Source organism: Phocoena sinus, chromosome 2, assembly GCF_008692025.1.
Source record: "Phocoena sinus isolate mPhoSin1 chromosome 2, mPhoSin1.pri, whole genome shotgun sequence".
In the NCBI taxonomy this organism is placed as follows: Eukaryota; Metazoa; Chordata; class Mammalia; order Artiodactyla; family Phocoenidae; genus Phocoena; species Phocoena sinus.
The window spans coordinates 152,969,441-152,992,251 of NC_045764.1; the positions used below are offsets into that span (position 1 = coordinate 152,969,441).

Below are 22,811 nucleotides of genomic sequence, written 5' to 3' on the forward strand. Positions count from 1 at the left end.
AGTAATCATGAGTACAAAAAGAGATTTTAAACTAGAGCAAAGATTACCTTTCGGCTAGGAGAATGCATGACAGGTGCAGGAGGAGAAGGTGGTCCCCGGGGAATTTTCTTATTAATCCTGAAGGATAAACCAAAGCACAACCACAGAGTGATACAGATTTTTCCTTTTTAGTTAATATGTCGTCTCCCCTCCTTATTTTTTATTATGTAAAGCTTCAAACAGATACAAAAACAGAGTATATAACAAATGTCCACCTATAATATAGCAACGCGTCGAGAAGCTAGAGCTGGTGTATTCAATTAAGAATGTGCAGATTATGACCTGCTGAATGAGGGGCACAAGACACCCACCCAGGGTCCGCAGATAGCTCTCTGAGCATCCAAGCTCCCACTCTGGGGAAGTGAAACCCATTGGGTTGTTTCAATTAAAGGTGCAGTTTTAATACACCCACCTGAAGAAGTAGAGTCACAAGATTTATTATTACTTTCAGATCCCAGAAGTGAGGAGTGAGGAACGAGGAAAGAACTGGAGGAAGGATAATCTTCTGTCCTAGGCCACAAGTGAGCAGGAGATGGAGAGCAGCATAGCAATACCTATTACTTATAAGGTAGTTGGGACAGAGGATACTAACTTTTCCTGGGGCTTAACTCTAAGTAGTTATAGTCACCCTTTGGTATCTGAGGAGGATTGGTTCCTCGACGCCTGAGGATACCAAAAGCCGTGAATGCTCAAGTCCTTTATTAAAGTGGCGTAGGGGCTTCCTTGGTGGCGCAGTGGTTGAGAGTCCGCCTGCCGATGCTAGCGGACACGGGTTCGTGCCCGGGTCTGGGAAGAGCTCACATGCCACGGAGCGGCTGGGCCCGTGAGCCATGGCCGCTGAGCCTGCGTGTCCGGAGCCCGTGCTCCGCAACGGGAGAGGCCACGACAGTGAGAGGCCCGCATACAGCAAAAAAAAAAAAAAAAAAGTGGCGTAGTATCTGCATATAACCTATACACATCCTCCCATATACTTTATTTATTTATTATTATTTTTTTGCGGTACGCTGGCCTCTCACTGTCGTGGCCTCTCCCGTTGCGGAGCACAGGCTCCGGACACGCAGGCTCAGCGGCCATGGCTCACGGGCCCAGCCGCTCCGTGGCATGTGAGATCTTCCCAGACCCGGGCACGAACCTGTGTCCGCTAGCATCGGCAGGCGGACTCAACCACTGCGCCACCAGTGAAACCCCTCCCATATACTTTAAATCATTTCTAGATTACGTATAATACCTAATACAATGTAAATGTTATATAAATAGTTCTGGTAGGTGTGGCAAATTAAGTTTTGCTTTTGAGAACTTTCTGGACTTTTTTTTTTACAAACAATTCTTTTGGCCATGCCACGCGGCATGTGGGATCTTAGCTCCCCGACCAGGGACTGAGCCCGTGCCCCCTGCAGTGGAAGCACAGAGTACTAACCACTTGACCACCAGGGAAAACCTTCCCAAATATTTTTGATCTGTGGTTGGTTGGAACAACGGGCGCAGAACCTGCAGATACAAAGGGCCAACTATATTTTAAAAGGTTCCCTGGGAAAGGCAAAGTGGGAACTTATGACCGGCATCCTAAACACAAGTCTTAATCTAAATGTCCAGTCTCTAGGTGTGAGCAGGGCTATCATACTGTAAAATGCCTAGGCAGCAACTCAGGAAAAAAAAAGTTGTTTCCCTCCAAAGTTGTTTTTCTCATCACAACCACTCATCTTCAACTATTATTAAAACACAGCCAACTCTGTCATCATCATTACCCACTTCACCTCCACACTATTAACATCATTTCATCGAGCAATATATTTTTGCCTTCTTAAGAAACAGCTTTATTGAGGTACAACTAATGTACAATTAACTATACATGATGTGTACAATCTGATTAACTTCTGACACAAGTAAATACCTGTGAAACCATCATCACAATCAAAATAGTGAAGATACCCATCACTACCAAAAGTTTCTGCATGCCCCTTTGCCTATCCCTCTTTTTCCTCTCATCGCCTATCCATACTCCCTCCTTCCCAGCAGGCAACCACTGATCTGCTTCCTGTCATCGTAGACTAGTTTGCATTTTCTAGAGTTCTATATGAAAAGAATCATACAGTATGTACTTGTTTGTGTCTCACTTCTTTCACTCAGCATAATTATTTTGAGATTCACCCATTTCACTTTACTGCACATATTAAATAAAGTTTATTCCTTTTTATTGCTCAACAGTATTCCACGTATAGATGTCTCACGATCTGTTTACCCATCTACATGTTGATATACATTTTCCTCCTTTGATATCTCTTTAGGAATAGTGGTTCCTTCTCATGAAACCACCTACTTACTTGAACCTTGGAGGTTCCATCGGATCTTTCTGCATTTCCACCATTCGAATAACTCTCTGTTTAGCTCCAGAGTTGAAAGCCACTCCTTGTTGAGATGGTGTGTATCTAAAGAATGTAGATGAAACTAAAGGTATAACCAGTTCAAGTTTTCAATAGGTATTTTTCTTCTATTACAATCCTAAACTGGACTACACTGTCAATTTCTCTCACAAAGTATTAATCGAAAATTGCAACAAAATTTAGGCAGAGCAGATAGCAACAGAGATAAGAGAACTAACAGCAATTCTGAATTATAAGCACAATGTAAACTATAGCTGTATTAATTTGCAAATAATTCATCACAGTCCATTTTGAACCATGAAGCCACAGTGTTCAATTTCACAGATAAGAGGTCTAAAAAATAGCACCTATTTTGTAAGTCTGCACCTATTTGAGGAAAAAATGCCTCATAATATCCTAAGCAAGCAACTTATAGTTAGTAGTTTTTGACTAAGCATAGGCTGTATAACAGAAAGAATAATGGCAGCAGTCCTACCAGCTCTCAATCTCCGTTAATATCTATATATGAATCATCTTTCCACATAAAGATTTAGTTGCGTGAAATCCCTCAAAATTTGGAAGTATTATAAGGATGCCTATTATTATATAAATGATATTAATATTTATAGTATACTATTATATTAAATAATTATAATAGTATTATACTATATAATATTTCCAATATACTGTTATATAAAAATGGAAAACTATAATCATTGTGGTTTGCACCACATACTCTATGTAACTGTTAATTTCTAAAAACAAAAAATGTTTTTAAAATAGCATAATAGCTAATATCTTACAAGTGGATAGCTTAAAATATTCTGCTTTCAACTGAATGCACAAAGAGTCAATAGGCTTCAAGTCATTATTCAAAAAACTGCATTTACAGTTGTGACTAAAGATAGTGAAAGAATACCAGGACCCCCAACTCCAATCACTTCCAACGTGAAACTAAAACCTCCAGGCATGATTCATACCGGATATACTGAGCAGGAGCCAGTTTATCAGCTGCTCGGACTGGCATGGCTGCAGCAACCTTCTGCGATACAGATTTTTCTAAGGCTACCCTTGTCTTTTCTGTTATCTGAAATAAGAAACAACACATTGAGTGGTTTGAAAGTTAATAAAGATGTAAAACGTCATCTAAACTAATTATATATATAAATTCCCAGTTACCTCTTTAATGGCTTCTTCATCAGGTCTTTGCAGGTCTGGGTCATCTGCATTCATGACTTCTTTGGGAACCAGGTCAGTGTACTTGCTATAAATGACCTAAAATGTTCAAACAAAAGCAGGCTTAAGAAAAGCAAAGAATGAAGAGAAGCAACCTCATTAAGTCATTTCAGAAGTCAAAATGTCCTCTCAGCACACTTATAAATTTAGGACACAGATTTTGTCTTTTAGATTTTAAAACCAAGGAAGTTTAAAATATATATACACAAATTGCTGCCCTGGCTATAAAAGTTAATAATTTTCCTCTGACCTCATGCATTTAAATTATTCGAGATCGTCTAATCAAGTCAGTGTCCAAATAAATTGTGCCAACGAAATCTTATGCATCAGTGATCCCTATTTTTGAGCCTCACTAGGACTTGAAATTAATGATGATATAAACCGCCTATAGCACCATTATCTTGGATTACAAGCTCACTGGAATTTAAGTCAGGTTACTGAATAATTTCCAAATTCAGGAGGCCTGAAAAATTTCATTGACCTCGCCCTACTTATAATGTTTGTCTTTTATGGCATCAACTCTATTCATAGACTAAGAAAATGAACATATGCCATGGTCAAAAAACCCAGAACACTTTCTTCCATGAAAAAAAAAATTCTACACACATACCTTATTTTACACTCATTATCCAAATTTAGGACTGTTATCTGATTGGTAGGCCTCTGCCGAACAGAATATTACTGACTTTCATGTCCATCTATCCTTTCGAATACTTCCATAATAACTTACATGGCAGATTTTATAGAAAAACAGAAGTACTGGAAATTTAACAGATAAGCAGCATTCTAGATTTTGCTGCTTGAGTTAGGAATTCTTTGACACACACAGAGATAAAGGACAACTTATAAATATGAAAGAAAACCAAATTCCTGGGCACTTGAGATCTTCAGAAATTTTCTGCAGAAGAAAATGTTTACTACTATAAGTCAAAGTCTTATATCAATAATTGCATTCTACCATGACATTCCTTAAAACAGCTTAAAGGAAATGCATGCTATTGCTAATTTCTCACTCCAAACAACAGAGCAAAAAAACTTAATGGCCTATACGACCTGACCTGGCTTTGCCTACAGCTTCAATCTTCCCCTGTACCTCTCGCTCCCTCATTCTTTATGCTTCAGTCACATGGACTCTTCTGTTTTTCGAACACAACCTGCTTTCCCCCAATTCTGGGCCTTTACAGAGTATTGCTCCCGGTTCTTCAATTGGGTTCTCAACCTGAGTCTTCGTTCAAAGGTCAGGTATGCAAGGGGGAGGCCTCCTATGACCACCCTCACTAAAGGAGCAACCCCTCCCTACCCAATCATTCAGTGTCACAGAACTCTGTTTACTCTCTTCAAAGCACTGCTTACAGTATGAAATTATTATCTACTTTAAATCTTTACCTGTCTTGCCCATTAAAGTAATAACAATTATAATAGGTAACATTTATTAAGCACTTATTTTGTGCCACTGTTCTTTTGCTTTATATATATAAACTAACTTTCGCATCAACCCTATGAAGTGTGCACAATGATTATACCTACATTATTGATGAGGAATCTCTCATTCATTAAAGTATCTACAGTGCTTCTAACAATGCTTGGTCCCCAGGAGGCATTCAGTCAATAGTTTTTGTACAAATGATTGAATGTGTGACTTTCAGAGAGGCTCTATTCTATGCTAAAGGTACATATATTTTGGGCCTGCAGAATGTTCTACATAAGCTGTTGATTTCCTGGAAAAACTGTATCATGACTATAGACTGAAATCTCTAGCTTGTTTTTCTCAGGAATAAGAAAAGGGATCAGGTAAGAAATGTAGATAATTTACCACAAAACATGTCTATTGATATGGGAACTACTAGTGTCACCATCCTCTCAGAGTGTTCATTTTGGAAGGGACCCTAAAGCTCACTCCAGTGAGAGAAGCAAGGCTCAGTGCGTTAAGATCACACAGCTTGTAGCTGACCTCAAAAGTTTTACTTCTTGGGCTTCCCTGGTGGCGCAGTGGTTAAGAATCCGCCTGCCAATGCAGGGGACACGGGTTCAAGCTCTGGTCAGGGAAGATCCCACATGCCGCAGAACAACTAAGCCCGTGCGCCACAACTACTGAGCCTGCGCTCTAGAGCATGAGAGCCACAACTACTGAGCCTGCGTGCCGCAACTACTGAAGCCCGCGTGCCTAGAGCCCATGCTCTGCCAACAAGAGAAGCCACTGCAGTGAGAAGCCCACGCACTGCAATGAAGAGCAGCCCTGGCTCGCCGCAACTAGAGAAAGCCCGCATGCAGGAACAAAGACCCAACGCAGCCAACAATAAAAACAAATTAAAAAAAAAAAGTCTTACTTCTCAGTATGGAAAAAAATCTATATCATAAGAATTAAAAGTTATATAACAGTCTCTAGAAAATAATACCAAGACTATGAAGAGTTAATTACTTCTACACAGTAATTGCTACAGGAAGGGATTCTACTCCCTGGTAGTCGTATATACTCAACATAAAGTCTCAATACTAATTTAGCATACAAGAGCCATTTGCTGCTTCTTATTTGGGTATTCCAAAGTTAATAACCCTTTAAATGAGCATCAGTAAGATTTTAGCATTTCACAAAGCTGATGAAGGACATCTGAAGAGCAAGATTCCTCCATGGTATTAACTATAAAACCCCCAATTTTTATTGCCTGAGAACCAAATGTGCTGAAGAAACTCAGTATATCTCAGGGGGCAAAGGGGCTGGGGAGGATTATCTGAAAAATTACAACATACCTTCCAAGGTATCAGGAGCACAAATGAGTTTTGTGAACAAGATAAAGTAATAACTCATCTATGAAACAGAAGTTTTTTATTACTGAAAACTGGCAAAGGATGGATTGACTAAAAGGATAAGCTTGTCAGCATACCTACCATTTCAGAGGTAGAGAAAGAAAACACTGTCTTTATAGACATAGCTCGTGAAATCCTATGAACAAGGTAATAACATACAATTTATCTTGGGGTTAAGGTTGTTTGGAGGTTTTTTTGGGGGGGCTGAGGGGTTGAAGGCATTCTTTTAGGCAATATCATGTATGTAACATTTCCTATTTAATAATTTCAGAAGGAAAAATGTAAACACCAGGCTTTTTATTTCAAGATTTATGACTGAAGTCACAACTGGAAAAAAGAAAAGGATTTAGTTCTATTGAGATTTACTTAAAAATTTTTTTCTCCTTCCCAATTTTGTATTACCATTAAGTCTTGTACACAGTATTTACTTTACATTTAGAGAGATCAATCGCCTTAGACTTGCCCTAGAAGATTATCCCTTGGAACCTTTCCTTGTTCACCTCTTATACCTACAGCTAGCATTTTCCATTCTTGCTCCTTCACTATTAATATTTCAGTGAGAAGTCCCTGGTTTCTGAAGAATGCCAGATCCCTCTGATACAAATCAGAAACCACTGCTGTATAGCGCAAATTCAATAATCCAATAAGCCATTTTCATCCTATGTCAAGGACCTTGCATATCAGTATTCTGAATGACAATGAATTTTTTAAAAATCCCATTTTGTGCATTTAGTAGCCAATTCCTACTTCTAAAACAGGAAAATCAGTGGTTTTAACACAGGGCAATGCTAACGCCTCCAACTCCCCTCCCAGGGCCTATGAAAATATGTGAGATGTTTCTGTTTAAGACAATGGCGGCGGGGGGGGGGGGGCAGGAGGGGGCACTACTGGCATTTAATAGGTAGTGCCAGTTATGTTAAACATAATACAATGCTCAAGACAGTCCCAAATAATCAAGAAGTGTCCCCCTCCTCTAAATGCCAATGCATAATGTTGAATTATTACATGCAGCCTAGAACTTCATGCATTAATACATCCGCTTTTAAAAATAACGTATTAATTAAATTTGTATAAGGAATTCAAGTGTATATTCCAGGGTATAAAGTCCAGCAAGGAAATACATCCATCATAAACAATGTTAGAATACTCCAGGTAGTCACTCTCTTCAGTATCCTTCTTCTCAACTCATTGAGTGCCCTATTCTTTTTTTTTTTAATCTTCATTGTGGTTATTTATTATGATTTTTTTTAAGCAGTCTTAGGAGCAGTTTTTGGTTCACAGCAAAATTAACAAGATGTAAAGAGATTTCCTATATACCCCACACATGTACAGCCTCCCCATTACAGTCAGGGTTAGTATGAACCTGAGAGTGGTACCCCTATAAACTACTAGTCTAGGGTTCATTTCCAGTGGCTGATTTCTAGGCAAACATGTAAGGCTTTTACTGTGTAACGAACAATACTATGGAGACCTTATTTGGCCAGAATACTGAAATCCAAAAATAAACAGTTCAGTTTTAACATTTCTACTCTACTTTCAATACAAAAGAATCACTAGTATACATGTAAAATGGGTTAAAACTGTATTTCATTCAAAATTACACATCCTGTCAAAGTCAAATTATTGCCCTAAAATCCTGCTTTTTCCTAATAAACAAGAGGAGAGGTAGCAAATACTGATAAAGCATAGTTATTATTCCAGAGAAGGAGAGGTGCACCAAAACAAAGGTGAATGAAGGCCTTCATGGCCCAGGGTAAATTTCCAGTATATGCCCTGCAAGTATAGGGATCTATTTTTCCTTTTGCAGGAGTGGACCATGCTTCCTTACTGGCTTCAGGAAAAGTGGCTTTCTGTTATTCAATAAATATTGCTATAATACCTCCAACAAACACTTCTGAATGCCTGTGTGTCAAGCTGTCAGGCACTAAGTTAGGTGCCAAAGAGGAAAATGAAAAGATATAATCTCTGTACTCAAGGAGCTTTTAGTCAAATGACATAGAACATTGTTAGTGAATGGATAACTACAACAAAAGGATAATTGCAACAAAATGGATAATTACAACTGCTACTTTATAGTAAACACAGGGAATAGGGAGGAAGGACACCCAGTCTAGCTAGGGAGGATCAGGGACAGTATCCTGGAATAGTGAAGAGCAAGTTGCGACTTGAAAATAGAATTCAGCCAGAAAAAAGAATAGGGAGACGGCTTTCCCCAGCATCGGAGGGAACCCAGGGGAAGCTCCCAAGGTAAGAAAGAATGTGCCATAATAGGAGAGCTGCAAGAAGTTCCTCATAGCAGACATTCATAGGGAATGCCTGCAAGTTTCTTCTCCTTTAACAACCACCTGTTATGGTGATTATTTTCTATTGAAAATAAATAGAACAGTTAAAACTGGACTCTTTATTTTTGGATTTCAGTATTCTGGTCATGAAAGTTGATGCTAGGCTAGAAAGGTAAGCAAGGGGTCAAGTGTGCCATAGGTGCTTGGCTGGTTCTTATCCTGAAGGCTATGGAAAGATTTTAAGTGTGCATGCTTGTATGTGTTTTTGTGGGGGAGAGAGGGAGAGAAACAGAAAAACGTGAATGACTGTTTCTTCAGGCAGGCAAGACAAATGCCAAGGAGATGGGTTCAGACTCTGCTGCAGTAAATTAAGCAAGAAAAAATAAGCGTCTGAACTAAGTAGCAAAGAAGGGACAATACTAGAGAAATGTTAAGGAAATAAGATAAATCATGGTGACTAACAGATGGAGGGTCTGAGGGAAACACAAAAGAATGGAATAATGATTAAGCAAAGGCTTTTTAGAGAACATACTGGCATTATGTGTCACATTTGAAATGTGAATATCCTTTGACCCAATGCATAGACTACTAAGAATTTATTTTACACAAATACTCATGTGCAAAGATGTTTATATATGGATCTTGAATATAGCACTGTGTGCAAAACTAAAAAATTGGAAACCACTAATGCTTAGAATATCTATATAGATTTTTCTTAATGAAAATCTTCAAAACATCTTAAGAAAAAAAAGCGTCTATGGGAGTTATGAGAATTAAAATCTCATTCATGTAAAAAAAGGATGAGTATGTTTGAGTGTGTACGTGTGTGTATATATGTAAAGTGGGAATACATGTAAAGGTGAGGTTACAAAGAAAAGGGGAAGGGGTGAGATCCAGGATACACTAGAATACACTTGGCAAGATTAGGTTTAGATAGGAGAAGAGATTTGTTATAGAGACAAAAGGAATAGTCAAGACAAAAAGACACGTGCAGGATAAAGAAAGCCACAATTTTCTTCCAATAGCCTTATCTGCAAACAGATGGGGAGTTGCCTGTTAAACTGAGGGGGGATGGAGAGGAATAGGAGCTAAGCTTGGAGGAACATCAAGACAGCTCTGCTGAAACCTGAGATACAAATTTGCATGACCGCATAATTGTTTTCCCCAAAAACTAGCAGCCATGACGGAGGAGCAAAGGATGGTTTATCATTAGTGCTGTCTTACAGGGTAAAATGAAAATGTTTGGGAGAGAGAGAAGCAAAGGACAGGTAGTGAAGGTTCTCAAGTACCTTCCCCAGTATCTTCAATTCTGAAGAGCCCTTTTACCTCCAAAATACTCCAAATACTTGGAGTATTTATTTATTAAAAAAAAACAAACTAGGGCTTAAAAACAGTTCCTTGGCTCTGAGTGTGGCTGCTCTGTGATGAGATTATTTTAAGTAAACTTCATTTTTGGTCTTTGGATTACTTTGTAAGCAGGGCCATCCTAAAAGTAGCAAGTGTCAGTTTTGTACTTAATCAAGGGAGAAAGAAGTTTATATGATTAATTCTATTCAAATGAACCATTAAAATAATTAAGTATCTATGTACTCTTTTTTTTTTTTTTTTTTTTGTGCGGTACGCAGGCCTCTCACTGTTGTGGCCTCTCCTGTTGCGGAGCACAGGCTCCGGACGCACAGGCTCAGCGGCCATGGCTCACGGGCCCAGTCGCTCCGCGGCATGTGGGAGCTTCCGAGACCGGGGCACAAACCCGTGTCTCCTGCATCGGCAGGCGGACTCTCAACCACTGTGCCACCAGGGAAGCCCAGTATCTATGTACTCTTTAAGTACATGGAAGAGAAATAGAAGACTATACACAAAACTAAATTTAATTTTTTTAGGGTGCTAGGATTGTAGATTTTAAAAAATTTGCTAGCCTTTAAAAAAGTTAGTACTATAAAAGAATTGTTTTTAATATACAGTTTTGTATGTCAATTATATCTCAATAAAACTAGAAGGGAAAAAGAAGAACTGTTTTTTAAATGTAAAACAAATACATAAAAACCCTTAAGTATAAATAACCTATCACCAATTTGGGGAATTTCAAAGGAAAAAGTCATTGCTGTTATGAAGTCATATTATATTGTTCATATTGTTATGAAGTCATCTTCAGTTAGCCTAAGTATACGTCACTGTTACTTTTAACATAAACTAAATGGCCAGATTTATCATTTTTCATACAATTAAAAAAACTCCTCACAAAATATTTATCAATGGGGAAAAAAAATCAATGAGAGGGTTACCTTGTCTTTTGACTGTCCCTGTCGAGCAATTGCATCATACTTAATTTTTCCTTCAGCATCCACCTGAATGGCCAGTGCATTTGACATTTTTTTCTTTCGTCCCATATCCAGGGGATACTGGGCCACGTGGATCTCTGGAAAAGCACCTCCATCTCCAAAATCCTATATATTAAAAAGAAATAAAAAGAATATTTAATAGTAGTTTGAGATTTAAGATATATTCACTTATTCAACAAATAACCATTGAGCCCTTATTATGCTAGATGCTACAGAAATGGCAGTAAACAAAACAGAGGTCTCTGATCTTGTGGAGTGTGCATTTTAGTGGGCAAAGATATAAAAAGCATAATTTTTGGCTTGTGATAAATGCCTTGAAAGCAATAAAGGGACTGGGAAGAGGGGCTATTTTCTTTATTATTTTTAAAATTTATTAATTTATTTTAGGCTCCATTGGGTCTTTGTTGCTGCGCGCGGGCTTTCTCTAGTTGCGGTGAACAGGGGCTACTCTTCCTTGCAGTGCGTGGGCTTCTCATTGCGGTGGCTTCTCTTGTTGCTGAGCACAGGCTCTAGGTGCGCGGACTTCAGTAGCTGTGGCTCGTGAGCTCTAGAGTGCAAGCTCAGTAGTTGTGGCGCACAGGCTTAGTTGCTCTGCAGCATGTGGGATCTTCCCGGACCAGGGCTCGAACCCGTGTCCCCTGCGTTGGCAGGCGGATTCTTAACCACTGCGCCACCAGGGAAGTCCCAAGAGGGGCTATTTTTGATAGTGTGGTTGGGATAACCTTTGTGAAGAGGTAACATGAGCTAAAGCCTGAATGATGAGAAATCAGTCATGGGAAAATCTGAAGGAAGCATTTTCTAGGCAGATTATACAGCAAGTGTGAAGGCCCTGCTGCAAGAACGAACTTGGCATGTTCTAGGAAATGAGTGTCCATTGGGGCTGTAGCTTACTGAGGGCAGAAGAGCAGACATATAGGTGATAAGTCTGCATGGGTGTACAAACAACAGATCACGAAAGGGCTTCTAGACCACGGCAAGGATGTGGATTTTATGTACATGACAGGAAGAAATTAAACAAAATGTTTAGCATAAGGAAAAGATTTTCCATTTTAGCATACATAATTTTCTTAGTGAAGGACAGGTCATGCATGCTATAGGTAGAGCAAAAATGTAAAGTATTAGGGAGTTCCCTGGTGGCCTAGTGGTTAGGATTCCGGGCTTTCACCACTGTGGCCCAGGTTCAATCCCTGGTCGGGGAACTGAGATCCCGCAAGCTGAGCAGCACAGCCAAAAAAAAAAAAAAAGTATAGAATTATATTTCTTCTTCAGATTTTAACAACATCTTATTTATTCAGTGTTCCATGAGAAGCAAATAAATAGGAAGGACCCAGAAATGAGTTTACCACATTTCTAACGATGATTATACAATTACTTAGAAGAGAATTAAGACTTCTAAAGTAGAACAAGCTAAGTCTGTCAATGAAGTTTAATATTACAAAAATGTATATCATCAAATTAACATATGATTAAATATAATTTAAATAGTTTTGTTAAATTTAATAATACTTGCCCACACATATATTCTCATTTAATTCTTGTAGTTCTTCAACACCCCATATTTGCATATGGAAAAAATTCAAGTTTAGGGCTTCCCTGGTGGCGCAGTGGTTGAGAGTCCGCCTGCCGATGCAGGGGACACGGGTTCGCGCCCCGGTCCGGGAAGATCCCACATGCCGCGGAGCGGCTGGGCCAGTGAGCCATGGCTGCTGAGCCTGTGTGTCCGGAGCCTGTGCTCCGCAACGGGAGAGGCCACAACAGTGAGCGGCCCACGTACCGAAAAAAAAAAAAAAAAAAAAAAAAATTCAAGTTTAGAAAAGTTAAAAGTGATTTTTCCAAGGTCTCATGGATAGCTATGAGAACCTGAACCCAGATCTTTTGACTCCAAAAGTTGTTAAATTTTTTACTAAACTGAAATACCCTGACTCAAAAAAAGGCAAATCACTTCACTAAGAAATGAGAGAAAAAATATATTAATCTTAATCATTTAGAGGGGGTTTGATGGAAAAAAGTTATGAAAATAGCCACTTTTATATGATCTCCTCCTTCAAGAAATATTCCATTAGATCCTGGATATGTGATTTTCTAGGTACAACATGCTTACTTGCTAAAGAAAGGTTTGACATTTTTAAAAACAAACAATAAAGCTAAAGGAGATGTTTTCTTGTAAATTAGGCAGAAAATAGTTAAGGTATTCCCAAGAAAGGTACTACCTGCAGCCAGGCCATCAATCTGACACGGGCTCAGATTTACTAGAGTTCTTCAACTATAATAAGCACTTCAAGACTGTAGATGTGGCATTACGCGGTCATAAAGCGTGCCAGAAAAATCATAGCTTTTACTTTAAAAACTAGAACAAGATGCTTTCTTCCACAGAACTTTCACTCTCCTCAAGAAGCACTCACAGTATTTCTATTAGCTGGCCATTTTGGTTTGATTTTCAAATAAACTGTTCTGCTCCACCAGGATATATGACACTTTTGATAGTCAAGTAAGATTTTAAAAGCTAATAGTACCTGAATGTCCTGATGCTGAAATCCAAGTAAGGATGAGATTTCTACTGTAGGTAAAATGATGCCTGCCACCCCACCCTAATCTATCGAGAGGCCAAAAGTAGAGCATCTGTAATCCCTAAAAAGAAACACTCAAGCCTTCTGTTAGATAATGACAAGTTCTGTCTTTCTTGCCACAGATAAGACGGCATCACAGCTTCCTTGATATCTTTTATTTTGCTCTGCTTCTCACAAATTACATTATCAGTGAAAACAAAAGCAACAACAACAAAAAATTCCATCATAAGTGTGGTAAGACTGGCTTTCACACACTAGAATTAATAAGGACCAGAGGACCGCTGATCAAAAATCAACCAGAGAAACAAAAAAATCACCAGGGAATATGTTAGGAGAAGACATGATCTCTTTAGTTGAGTGTTCTTCTTCTAGGCTGTACAAAGAGTTTGGTAGGGCAGGGGTAATGACAAACATGAGAGAGGCTGAGAATACAGTTGCCTTTTTATAGGTGCTAAGCAACATATTTCAATCCACTGAATACTTAGTTCACTATGATCACCACTTGCAGGCATATGAAAAAAAGCTAAGGACACTTGGCCCTTCCCATTTGTAAAGTAAAATTATAACCATATAAAGACAGAACACGACAAAGTGATAAAATGAAAATAACTGGGTACAAACATGAATAGGCACAGAGGTTTTCAATAGGGCAGGTATATCCCTTGGGAATTGGAGGAGGAAAATTTGCAGGAGTCAGAATGAATACAGGGAGATGGAGAACAGGAAGCAGCTTGGAGGAGGAAAGTCTCAAATGTCTGTGTTTCTCCCTAGATTAAAAAAAAGGTGATCAAGCATAGGCAGTATGCCCTGGAATTAGGGAAAGGAATATGCACTGAACTGACGCACAAGATCCTGTGAATAGGTGCTGCCAAAAAAGTTTGTTCTTTGGGAACAAGCTAGAGATATAAAAAGATCATTTCAGATTCCTCCTTCTCCCTCACTGCCTCTGAATCAACCAACAAATTCTGTCTCTTATACCTTCCCCCAAATTTATCTAATCTGTATGTTAGGATATATTAACATTCTCAAGTTGAAGATAAGAAAACAGATGAAGAGAGCTTAGGACCTGTCCAGGGTCACACAAAGAGTAAGGAACAGGGCTTCCCTGGTGGCGCAGTGGTTGAGAGTCTACCTGCCGACGCAGGGGACACGGGTTCGTGCCCCGGTCTGGGAAGATCCCACATGCCGCGGAGCAGCTGGGCCTGTGGGCCATGGCTGCTGAGCCTGCGTGTCCGGAGCCTGTGCTCCGCAACGGGAGAGGCCACAGCAGTGAGAGGCCCGCGTACCGCAAAAAAAAAAAAAAAAAAAAGAGTAAGGAACACAGCTATAATGCAAAACAATTAATTTAAAAAAACCTCCTTGTCAGTGTTCTATCCACTATACCAACAGGAAGAAATCAGAAAAGGAAATGCTGCTGGAGTTTTCCCTGGAGGAAAGTTGTTTCTTCAGGGTGATGCAGCATTGTGCATGAAGGGGAGAGGGAGGGAAAGGCACCTGAACGTGAAACCATTTTTCATCTTTTTCCTCTTACTTTCCCATTATTTTCCATATACTATAACACCCCCCAAACATAAAGGGTTTGTTAGTTTCTTCTGTACATAAGTAACAGTTTGACATAAGAATAGACATAAATTGTACACTTTGTCAGTGATCATAAAGCAGTGCGAATAAGCAAGAAGAAAAAGCTCAATCTTCTGAAGGAAGGACATGTCTTGAGAGCTCACAACCAGAATTTCTATCATACTGACATTCATATGCAGAAGTTCTAGGGTTTAAACTTATTTTACAAAGGTGCTATAATAATTTTCAGCACAATTATTTACCTCTAATAACCGAGGTATCCAGCCTTTCCGGTACCCGTATGGGGGAGGTTCTCTTCGAGAGGAGACCAGTGAGGTCTGTCGTGATCTCTGCGATCTTGCTTTTTCTTCAGCCTCAAGCTGGTCCTGAGATAGCTGAGTAGGTGCAGGCAAAAAGCTATAAGCAAAGATAATAAAAGTCAGAATTTTAAAAACTCTTATATTTGATTATTGCAATTTGGCCATCAGACACTATTTTCCTGTAATACTTTTTCCTTTGAGCAAAAGAACAAACTTTCCAATGATTTATGGCAGGATTATCAGTCATTTTATTATGCCTGGAAAGAAATAAGTACTAACAGACATACAGTAAAATCATCTGACCAGGATGCAGGCAACTGGTGCCCAGAATAAAAAAATTAACAGATATTTCACATAATAAACCAATGAGTTTTTATGCTTCCACCTTTCTTTTCTTACAATAAGTAAATTTTCTCAATTACCAAGGGGTCAACTCTTTAGTATATGGTTTTCTTAGTGTCTTTACTAGTCTTTTACTCCTTATTTTTAACTATTTTACTCTTATGCTTCCTACTTTTAACTATTTTAGCATCAATACAAAAAAATAATTAGCACTGAATGTAGCAAAGAGGTGGATAAAAAAAGAAAACACGAGTTGCACATTTAAGTGTGTTTTCCCAAGGTATCTAGTTTACAATGGAATTTAAAATTTAAGAGGTCAAAGATCCAAAGCAGAAATTCTAAAGATGTAATTTGGTACTCTTGAATCAAAGCAGCCTTTCTACTAAACCATTCTTAACTTTTAAGTATGATAAATGTTATTATAGAGATATCCCAAAGTACCACAAAAGGATTCCAGTATATGAATAATACATTTAATGGAAAAGTTAAGGTTCCTTTGTGATTCTTGACTAGTAAGAATATGTGAATAGGGCTTCCCTGGTGGCGCAGTGGTTGAGAGTCCGCCTGCCAATGCAGGGGACATGGGTTCGTGCCCCTGTCCGGGAAGATCCCACATGCCGCGAAGCAGCTGGGCCCGTGAGCCATGGCCGCTGAGCCTGCGCGTCTGGAGCCTGTGCTCCGCAACAGGAGAGGCCACAACAGTGAGAGGCCCGCGTACCGCAAGAAAAAAAAAAAAAAAAAAAGAATATGTGAATAAGCAGTAGAGCTTATTTATTCAAAAATATTTAGTGGTTGCTGGGGTGCAGGCACTGTGTTAGGTAGGCAATGAGATGATGAACAGAAAAAGACAGCTGAGTCTTGCAGGGGAGAGAGAGAATCAAAATCACACAAATCCATAGTAATCCACTTACTAAGTGATAAGAAAAAGTACAGAGTGTTATGACAGCGTATGTCAGAGGGCTCTAATCCAGTCTGGCGGGTCAGGTAATGTGATGGCTAAGAACTCAAGAGTTCAAATCCTACCTATGCCACTCACTAACCTGGATTAGTTGTTTACCTCTCTGAACCTCAGTTTTCTCATCTGTAATGACAGACCATAAGATTACCTATCTCACAGAGCTGTAATAAGTATTAAATGACAGTACCCATGAACCACTTGGCACGGTGTCTAAATACCATTCAACAGGTGTTCCATAAATATTTGATTATTTGGAGCTGTTCCCCAATTCCCCCAGTTTGGGTTAGTTGCCCAAACTAACCACCCATGCTCTCACAAGACCCTCTATGTATCATTATTACAATATCTACCTTATTTACTGCTATCATCTATTTATTTACCTTTCTTTCTCTCATTAGACTGTAGGCAACTTGAGGGCAGGAATCACGCCTTCTGTTTCTTTTATTCCTAACTCTCTACGCATTGTCTAGCTAGCTCACAGCAGGGCCTACTTCAATGTTGGCAAAATAAATATATTCACTCTTCCCTTTGCACTCATTTTTATGTTACTTGTTCCTTTAAACAAGCCATCTCGGGATCTTTACATTTGCTTTCCCACTGCCATAAAGTATTCTATTTACTTATTAAGAAAACTCTTCCCCAGATTTTTTAGTGCTTGCTTCTTAGTATTCATCGTCCCTGCTCAATTATACCTCCCAACAGCTGTCACATGACCACCTTGTCCAAAACAGCATTCCACCCCACACTTTGAATCACTCTCTATCCCTTTATTTGTATTTTATTCTTAGTACTTACTACCTGAACTTGCATTACTGATTTGTTTACTCCTGCAGTCTGTCTTCCCTAGAATATAAGTTCCGTGAGGATAAGAGGTTTGCCTGACTGATTCAATACTGTAAAACCAACCCTAGCCTGACACATAGTAGACTTTCAACACATGCGATTTACTAACTGGATGAATGGAGTCAAACGTTTTGGGCTTATACCACAGTTGTTTTCAGTAAACCATGTATACCCAATACATAGGAGGGATACAAAGACAGTAACAAAGAAGCCAAAATATTTACTTATGTTTCATTTCTCTTGTCTTTACCTTCTGTTGGAAGAACCAGTCAGTAAAATGATCAAAAGGCAGAGTTTGGACAAACCAGTAAACACGAAATCTGGCCTGGATTATAATTAGAACACACCCTAGCCTTCCAGGGGGTCTTAATTTTGTTGTTCCCTGTAAAAGATGATATTCCCATGAGGTACACTCCTATGGTGGGGGTGGGCTGCATAAGCCAGCAGAAAGTCTACCTCAGTGTTTCTCAACTGGGAGCAAAATATCTACAGTGTAGACATTTGACAATGTCTGGAAACATCTTGATTGTTAGAACTTGGGAGGTAGGGGGTAGAAAGGGGTTTGGAGGTTCCACTGGCATCTAGTGGGTAGAGGCCAAAGATGCTGCTAAACATCTTAATATGCGCAGGACAGTCCCATACAAGAATGAATTATCCAGTCCAAAACATCAGTAGTGCCACTGTGGAGACATCTTAGTCTATCCTTTCCCCTTTACTAAAGAAAGCGTATTAAATGCAAGTGATATTATTAGATACATAACCTTAAACACACGAGTTTAGAAAGTTAAATCAGTATGACTTTAAATCTTTAGTTAGTAACACCAGGACTGTAACACATCAGCATGTCCAGTCCCTGCTGTTAAGAATCCCTGGTAGATTTCAGAGATAACAGTTCACCTGGAAACTTGAGACCATCTCTAGAAACCAAATTAGCTAAAACTCAACAAAATCTGAAAGCTATGTAAGTCAAGCTATTTAAAGACTGCACTCTGCCCCTGCAATTTTAAGGAAAAAAAATAATAATTTTTTGGCCACGCCACACAGTTCCCCCAACCAGGGATTGAACCCGCGTCCCCTGCATTGGAAGCGCTGAGTGTTAACCACTGGACCACCAGGGAAGTCCCTGCCACTGCACTTTTAAGCACACAATACCCACAGTATCTCTGATATTTTTCCTTTGTGTCCTTTTCCAATTCCATCTTTTCCCCAAAGCCTTTCCTCATAACTCGACTAGTCTTTGTCACACTTCTCCCATCTGGAGAGCACTCAATCAAATGTTTGCTGCCTGCAATATTTACTAAAGAACACGCTCCATTTCATTCAGCTCATTCCATCTAACTCTTTTTGCACTTAAGGTTAGTACTACACAATAAGCATTCTGTGTGGTTCTTTGTTTCATATCTGTATGCCTTGTACCCCATCTTCCCTGCAGCCAAAGACTGTCAGATTTTCTTTTGTATACACACAAGCCCTAGGATAGAGCAAGGCATCCAAAAGTAATTCCCCAAAGAATTTTCTGATTCAATTACATTTAGGATTCATAACTGTCATCAGCCAGGAAAAACGTATGTGAGGAGAATGAAGGGTGTTTAGGGAACTCAAGCGTATGTACTAACGTGATTACTTTCTTTACCTTCTGTGACACTCAACTTTTCCTGTTGCGTTCGTTCGCGTGGAAAGATTTTCTATTTAGATGGGGCAGCAAGGTCGACAACTAATAGGAGTTACGTAACTCCTTGGAATCTCCCCCTTAAGCATCTTTCTCTTAAAGGCGGGGACCACTTTACTTGCGGTTGCCAAGGCAACCGGGACAGCAAAAATCCGAAGTGGTTCCATCTACGGGAAGAAATTCTAAGGCCCAAAGTTAAAGTGCGGAGCAGCGGCGCAAATTAGTAGACAGCGGCCAGTACTATGGCTGATTTTAAATTTCCGTTCAGTGCCGCGCCCCCACCTTTTTTTTCCCGGGAATCCTTGTTTAGGGACAGAGACAGGAGAGAGACTTCGGCAGGCGAACGGCAGTAAGCCAGGCGGTCGCCTCCCACCCGTTTCACTCTGCCAAGACAAATAAGCCACTGCCCTCCACACTCCCATCGCGCCCACCCGAGCCGCGGACCCGAGGGAGCTCTCTCCACACCCCCAAGATGCTTAAGCGAAAACACATGCGACTCCTCCGCATCTTAAGCCAGAGAACTATTCCCCACGCCGCGGCTTTCGGTCCTAGTGAGGGGGCGAACTCAACCCGGGAAGCCGCTCAGGAAAGACCCCAGCTTCGGCTAGGCCTAGTCGCCCCGGCGGCCGGAGAGAGGGCCTAGCCGTGGCCTCGGCCTATGTCGCTCTGTGACCCGGGCCGGGTTACTGCCCGGAGAGTGTGGGAAGAGAAATGAAAAAGGTGGGTACTCCCAGACCCTTCCGTATCGAGGACCCAAATCAACAACTCACCTGGTGAGCGCCATCTTCTTCCGCTTCTTCCAGCGCAAGCGACAGCACCGCGAGGCGGGTCTTTCCCGGCAGAGAGGTGGGGAAAGGAAGGAGCGCGCGGTGCGCAGGCGCCCTTTGCCGAATTGCCTTCTGGGATTTGTAGTTCTTTGAACAGGACTACAATTCGGTTCTCTTCTAACTGGAGTGATCACGGGATAAGCGCTTCAGTTAAGAAAAAGCAAATGCATCTCTTCCACTGTGACACGATAGAGCGTTCTCTAGGCAAAATACTAACGAAGTTGAGATGCTTTTTAAGTCTCTTTATTTTATTCTACACTTAATCACATTTTCCTTGTTGGGGTCCCAAATACGAAAGCCTTCCGGGGGCGGCAACGTCAAATAAAAGAGTGGGAAATCGTGAGACTGGCGAATGCAGAATTATTGGACGCTATGAAAACATTCACACTCAAAAATTTTTACACGCTTTCTTTCTCCACACTCCACCTCCAAAACACTCTCCAGGGGGGAGGTATTGTGTGATCCTTAGTAAGTTACCTTTAGAACACTCCTTATGTGTATTATGTATGTATGTTTTTATATGCGTAAGTGTTTCAGATAGATTGTCTTTTACATAGATTATGGATTAAACACAGTCTTTGATGAAGTGATAGGATACATGAAATCTGCTTCAAAATATTGGGGAGAGGGAGGTGGGTGGAATATACGGTAGATGAAACAAGAATAGCTATGAGTTTTGATCACTGTTGAGGCTAGATAATGGGGAAATGGATATTTATTATATTATTCTCTCTACTCTTGTATACGTTTGAAATCTTCCATGATGTAGAAACGAACTTTTTTTTTTTTTTTTTTTGCGGTACGCGGGCCTCTCACTGTTGTGGCCTCTCCCGTTGCGGAGCACAGGCTCCGGACGCGCAGGCTCAGCGGCCATGGCTCACGGGCCCAGCCGCTCCGCGGCATGTGAGATCTTCCCGGACCGGGGCACGAACCCGGGTCCCCTGCATCAGCAGGCGGACTCTCAACCACTGCGCCACCAGGGAAGCCCGAAACGAACTTTTAATAGCAGTATAGCACACCTACAGAAAGGTGCATGCACTCAGTGTACAGTTCTTTGAATTTTTCCAAACCACACACACTAGTTTGAGCAGCAGCAGAAGCACCCCACATCCAAGATCACTTGATTTCTGGTGTGACAAGATGTTCAAGGCTAATTTAGTACTTTTTCTGCCCCAGACCTTGAATCAATCCTTTATCCAAGAAGGTTTTCTTTAAGTGGAAAGTGATATTTAAAGAAAATCTGGATGCTCATCATTACTGGGCAATTATTGTTTGTAAGCCTTTTCAGTGGACAGAGCTAAAAAATTCACAAATACACATAGTTTTTGAGAAAATGCATCATGCATTTATACTAATATTCCAATCCAAGTTTAGGATTATACAGATTTTACTTTGATTTTATATGTGTATTTCTTCTGAAAATCTCAGCACCTAATGGTGTTAACATAATTACTCATTTGCCTTATCCTACTATATATATAATGGTTTCAGAATAACATTTCTAATATGATTACTAAACATATGCCTAATGATAATAGTTTCTGAATTTTTTTTTCAAGTCTTTTCTGTCCTCAGGGTATATCTCTCTAGGCATGTACAGTCAAGTTGCATTGCTTTAAAGTGACTTGGAATAATTCCTCCGTGTGTCATTATGCCACTAGCTTGATTCCCAGTTAGGTCTGAATATTTCATTTTGCTTTGGATTTTTGGGAGCTGCTTTTTTTAAAAAAAATAGTTTTGTGAAACACTTATATGGTTTCAAATCCAAAATTTACCAAGCAGGTAGTACATTTAGAGAAGTCTAGATTATTTCCCTGTCTCTTTCTTCTTTTTCCTTTCCTCACCCTGTAGATAACGTTTAAAAATATTTTTTATAGTTTATCCTTCTACTTAAAAGTATACACAAATAAGTATATATTTTTTTTAATAAATTTAATTAATTAACTAATTTTTTGGCTGCGTTGGGTCTTCGTTGCTGCGTGCGGCTTTCTCTGGTTGCGGCGAAAGGTGGCCAGTCTTAGTTTTGCTGAGCGTGCTTCTCATTGCGGTGGCTTCTCTTGTTGCAGAGCACAGGCTCTAGATGCACAGTCTTCAGTAGTTGTGGCACGCGGGCTCCATAGTTATGGTTGCGGGCTCTAGCGCACAGGCTCAGCAGTTGGGCATGGGCTTAGTTGCTCCACGCATATGGGCTCTTCCCAGACCAGGGCTTGAACCCATGTCCCATGAATTGGCAGGCGGATTCTTAACCACTGCACCACCAGGGAAGTCCCCATATATATTTTTTTATACTTCTTTTTCTTTCTTAGACAAGTAGCAGATACCATACACACTTTTGTTCACTTTGCTTTTTTCCATTTGTCAATATATCTTGGAGATCACTCCTTTGCAGGATATAGAGATTACATCGGAGGCTCTGAACAGAGAAAAAACTTGATCTGACGTATGCTTTTAAGACGATCATTATGACTACTATGTTAAAAATGGATTCCAAGAAGCAAGGAAGGAAATGGGGAGACCAATGCGTAGCTTTTGAGATAATTTGGGGAGAGATGCTGATGGCTTAGGCAGGGAGTTAGTAGTGGATATGGTAAGAAGTTGGAATCTGGGTCTATTTTGAAGGTATAAGCAACACATTTTGATGATGGAATTGATGTGAGGTATGAA

At 40.0% G+C, this 22,811-nt stretch overlaps 1 protein-coding gene across 1 annotated transcript in view; it reads right to left on the reverse strand.

The window, feature by feature from the left end:
• SNW1 (SNW domain containing 1) overlaps nucleotides 1-20,163 on the reverse strand; it is a 35,953-nt gene extending 15,790 nt beyond the window's left edge. Inside the window, exons 1-7 of the mRNA XM_032623668.1 lie at nucleotides 20,091-20,163; nucleotides 15,452-15,605; nucleotides 11,005-11,166; nucleotides 3,579-3,674; nucleotides 3,380-3,486; nucleotides 2,361-2,465; nucleotides 48-117 (exon numbers count right to left, since the gene is read on the reverse strand). Coding sequence (XP_032479559.1) covers nucleotides 48-117; nucleotides 2,361-2,465; nucleotides 3,380-3,486; nucleotides 3,579-3,674; nucleotides 11,005-11,166; nucleotides 15,452-15,605; nucleotides 20,091-20,104 — 708 coding nt within the window. The 5' untranslated portion in view covers nucleotides 20,105-20,163. The remainder of the gene's footprint in view (nucleotides 1-47; nucleotides 118-2,360; nucleotides 2,466-3,379; nucleotides 3,487-3,578; nucleotides 3,675-11,004; nucleotides 11,167-15,451; nucleotides 15,606-20,090) is intronic.
• Between the last annotated feature and the right edge of the window lie 2,648 nt (nucleotides 20,164-22,811).